General features: G+C 50.5%; 1 protein-coding gene across 1 annotated transcript in view; it reads right to left on the reverse strand.

Moving 5' to 3' along the window:
• The window catches only part of LOC103781744 (butyrophilin subfamily 1 member A1-like), a gene marked incomplete at its 5' end in the record, with an annotated part of 5,686 nt that extends 2,790 nt beyond the window's left edge, over nt 1-2,896 (reverse strand). Inside the window, 3 exons of the mRNA XM_008949465.1 lie at nt 804-900; nt 2,195-2,208; nt 2,792-2,896. Of these exons, the coding sequence (XP_008947713.1) occupies nt 804-900; nt 2,195-2,208; nt 2,792-2,896 (216 nt within the window). The remainder of the gene's footprint in view (nt 1-803; nt 901-2,194; nt 2,209-2,791) is intronic.
• Nucleotides 2,897-4,130: the final 1,234 nt, after the last annotated feature.

Below are 4,130 nucleotides of genomic sequence, written 5' to 3' on the forward strand. Positions count from 1 at the left end.
GCTTTAGCGCTGTTATTCTCAAGCTCATTCTCCTCTGTCCCTTCTACACCCCAACCACTTTTCAGTTCACTTCTCTCTTGCTGGCTGCGTACCTTGACAGGAATGATATCATCAATAATCAGCACACAGGCTGCAACTTCCCTTCTGATTCTAAATTACACATGGAAGAGATGAGGGATATGAGGTGGCCAACCACCAGAGCAATAAAAAGGTTGAATTATTCACTCCCAGTGCCAGATGAATTGAAGAGAGGAGCAAACTTCAGTTCACTTCTCTCTTGCTGGCTGCGTACCTTGACAGGAATGATATCATCAATAATCAGCACACAGGCTGCAACTTCCCTTCTGATTCTAAATTACACATGGAAGAGATGAGGGATATGAGGTGGCCAACCACCAGAGCAATAAAAAGGTTGAATTATTCACTCCCAGTGCCAGATGAATTGAAGAGAGGAGCAAACTGACTGAGAAACCAAGTGAGCAGCCTGATTCCAATAGCAAAGCCATGACCCTAAACCAGTGATGGAATACTGGGGATGTATTTCTCCCTCTGCACCCAGCCATGTTGATGACCCCCATCACTGGGAGCTTTGTCCACAATGGACAGCTGGGGGGCCCTTCCAGTGGCTGGAAATCCTACCCAGTACGTTCCCTGTGTGAGGGAACTCCCCCGTTCACTGCAGGCAGAGACAGCTCCTGTGCTGCCAGCTCAGAGGTGGGACTGCCCTGCCTGGGTGTGGACACCACCCAGAAGTCAACCCTGATTCAGGGCTGGGGGTTTAGACCCCAGCACTTCAACTTCACACTCTGAAAGTGAAAAGGCCACTGCCTTGTCCAGGCTCTGGAGAAGCTCCTGTGTGAGGAAGAGAAGGAGACTCACCAATTTCTGCATCACGATCCCCTGAACAAGAAACAGAAACACAGGAGTTACTGTCTGAGCCAGTCCCTGCCCTGGGAGCCCAGCTGAAGGACAGGCTGCAATGGGGGGAGCAGATGTGCTGCTTTATACTCTGGATGCTCATGATCCTGGAGTGAGCTGAACTGTGTTCATCTTCCCCACCATCAATTCTCCCCTGCATCGGTCCCAATTTAGCAAGAGTTCATTTTTAATAACAAAAAGACTATTTCTTGGCAATTCTATGAGCTACAAGCAAACAAAAAAACCAACCAACCAAACCCATGAAGCCCTCTTCAAGCATTTGTGTTATTTAAAATTACTTGGTAACCAAACCATCTAAACAAGCTCCATTTTCAAAAGAAAACTGTCAACAACTTGGGTTTCTCTAATCTTCCCCTAGAACCCACTGGCTGTTCAGTAACATATCCCTGCTATAAAACAGGAGTGTGAAAAAGCACTGACAGCCACTCAGGGAGAAAACCTCATGACTTTGCAGAGTGAACTTTCCCATTGTTAAGGGGTTAGAGGAGGGGGAAGTCAAATATCTGCCTAGAAAGAACATTGGGACAGAATGAGAGGATGAATTAAGGTCTGAAAGTTTTCACAGAAGATTTCAGGGGGCAGATGGGGACAAGACTTACGCAGAGCCGCCTCCTGCATCGCTGAAAAGCAAAACCAGAGCAGAACATCACCACTGAAGCCACGTCCTTTTTCTCCTGATATGTTCATTGGGGTGGAGAAGGGGCTGAAATTGCTCATGATGGAAAAGCTTCAGCCCAGGAGCTTCTCAAGACTTTTCTTCTCAAGTTTTTTTTGAGATCTTGCCCACCCTCCCTGAACCTCCCTTGGGCAGAAGCCAGCTCTGTGTGGCTGGAGACCTGAGGAGAGTCTCCAGCTTTAGGGCAGGCTGGCAAGGACAAGAGAGGAGCATGGGTTTGAATTTCACTTTCAGTGCCCCCTAATCATCCCAGCCTGGTGGTTTGTTTAGTGCTGAGACAAAGCTGAGGGCCCTGCAAAATGCAAAGTGCTGCCACGAGGCTTCCTCCAGCTTTGGGAAGTACCTTCAGAGCCCTTCTAAAAAGGCAAAGTTCACTGTTGGTACAGCATCCCTTCCTGCTTTTGTTGGTTCTGTAATGATCTTCCTTCAAATTACAACATCATTTGATAATTTCATCACTTGATGTCACAATTTTATATTCCCTCCCCCATGGTCCCCAGAAACGTGCCCATGAATTCCAGCACCTCAGGGAATTCTCCAATTTCTGGAAAAAAACAGAAAGTAAAGCTTACCTATTTTTTTCTCATGCTTTCCTATGAGAGAAAGAAAGAAAGAAATGTAAATAATGAAAAAACTCAGCCCTTCCAAAGGGCAGAGATGAAGCCCCAGGAGGAGGTGCAGCTGCCTGCAGGGCCGTGGGCTGGGGAAGAGCTGCTGTGGCTGCACCACCAGCTCCAGCCCCTTCCAGGAGGAAACACGACTTTGATTTCCTTTATTCCTCTCTAGCACACCCTCAGAGGAGGATTTCAGAAGGAAGGGAAGCCCTGCCAGGCCCCCAGAAGCACCAGGGTGTTTTTTTGCAGGGCTAGGCAAATTATTTCTCTGTCTCTGCAGGGAGAATTTGCCCTCGGCTGGGGCAGGGGCACGGTTGGCTCGTGCTGCTTTCTTGCCCACTTCCTTCTTTGCTAGCCTTCTGTTGGGGTAACAACCTTTCTTTTCTTGCCAGAAATCACATCCTTGTGTCTCTAAGTTCCCTGGCACCATATGTGTGCCCAAGACACTGAGACAAGACTCTGGGACCATCTGGGCATCTCTCAAACCCACTCCTCCATCAGAAGCCAGGGGGTGGGCAGGACGGCTGCCCGGCCCTCCCCCAGGCCCACACTGGAAGCTTACCTTTAACCCTGAACAGGTAGAGAGCAGCAGTGAGGAGAGCCAGCCCGGCCAGCAGCGCCCCTCCCAGGGCAGCCATCCAGGGCCGGGCGTTGTGGAAAAACGGACCTGAAAAAGACAGTCCCCAAAGAGGCTGAGCTGCTCTGCAAGGAGCAGGGGGAAGCAGATTATTTCTGTTTCATATTCAGCCCAAGCAGGTCTGAATCCCTCCCAGCTGCCCTCCACAATCCAACAAAAATCAGTGTTTTTTAAAAGCCCATTTCAGCAGTTCAGCACTTGCCCCAGACCGATGCTGGTCTGTCTGTGTACCTTGTGGGGGATTTTTAAAGGGAAAATTAATTTCTAGCTGAATTATCTCTAGTCAAATCATGCTCTGTGCTTTGCTGGAAGAAGATCCTGTAGTTCATCAGGCAGCACAGGATGAGAGCCAGGGTAACGTGCTCCACCAGCAACGCTCAGGGGCAGAGCAGTCACCAGGAGGAAGGTTTGGGCTCCCCGGGGAACCGAAATCTCCCCAGTTTGTTCACTCCCAAAGTGAAAAGGGAACAGGGTGCAGTTGAAAGCACGTGGTACCGTGGTGCAGTTTGGTGTAAGGTTAGCCCAGTTCACCACTGCACCTCTGTTCTGGTAATTCCTCACCCCAAATCAGTCTTCTGGTAATAAAGGAGTTTTTCTGTGCGCCAAGGAGAAAAAAGAAATATATTGAATGTGTGCAGATGCTAAAATGATTCACGGGGATTTATTTCTCATAGCAACAGGACAGGATTTCACAGCAGGGGAGACCAAGGGCTGATAGCTCCTTTTTTTCATAGAAACATAGAATCATAGCATCGTTAAGGTTGGAAAAGACCTCCAGGATCAAGTCCAACCATCAACCCAACACTCCCATGGCCACTAAACCATGTCCTGAAGTGCCACATCCACACATTTTCTGCGCCCCTCCAGGGCTGGGGACTCCAGCACCTCCCTGGGCAGCCTGGGCCAAGGCCTCCCCAATGCTTTTCGTTTAGTTTCTCCTTTTCTTTGCTTGATTCCAGTGTTAGGAATGTTTGTGTTTAACCCAGGTGGCTGCAGGAGCTGGGCTGCAGGGAAGGTTCCCCCCAGCCCCACTCCTGGAGGCAGAACTGGTGAGTTTTGGCAGCGCAGCCAGCCGCCCGAACGCCGCCGAGAGCCGCAGCTCCTGCCCGGGCAGGGAGCAGAACCCCCCGAGGTGCTGAGCACAGCCCAGCTCAGCAGGATGTGACCCCAGCCCCAGCTCACCTGCCACGTAGAGCGCCGAGCTCTGCCGCTGGCTGCCCGCCGTGTGCCCGACCAGGCAGGAGAGCTCCTGCTCCGTGCCCCC

This window comes from Merops nubicus, unplaced genomic scaffold, assembly GCF_000691845.1.
Source record: "Merops nubicus isolate BGI_N331 unplaced genomic scaffold, ASM69184v1 scaffold13561, whole genome shotgun sequence".
In the NCBI taxonomy this organism is placed as follows: domain Eukaryota; kingdom Metazoa; phylum Chordata; class Aves; order Coraciiformes; family Meropidae; genus Merops; species Merops nubicus.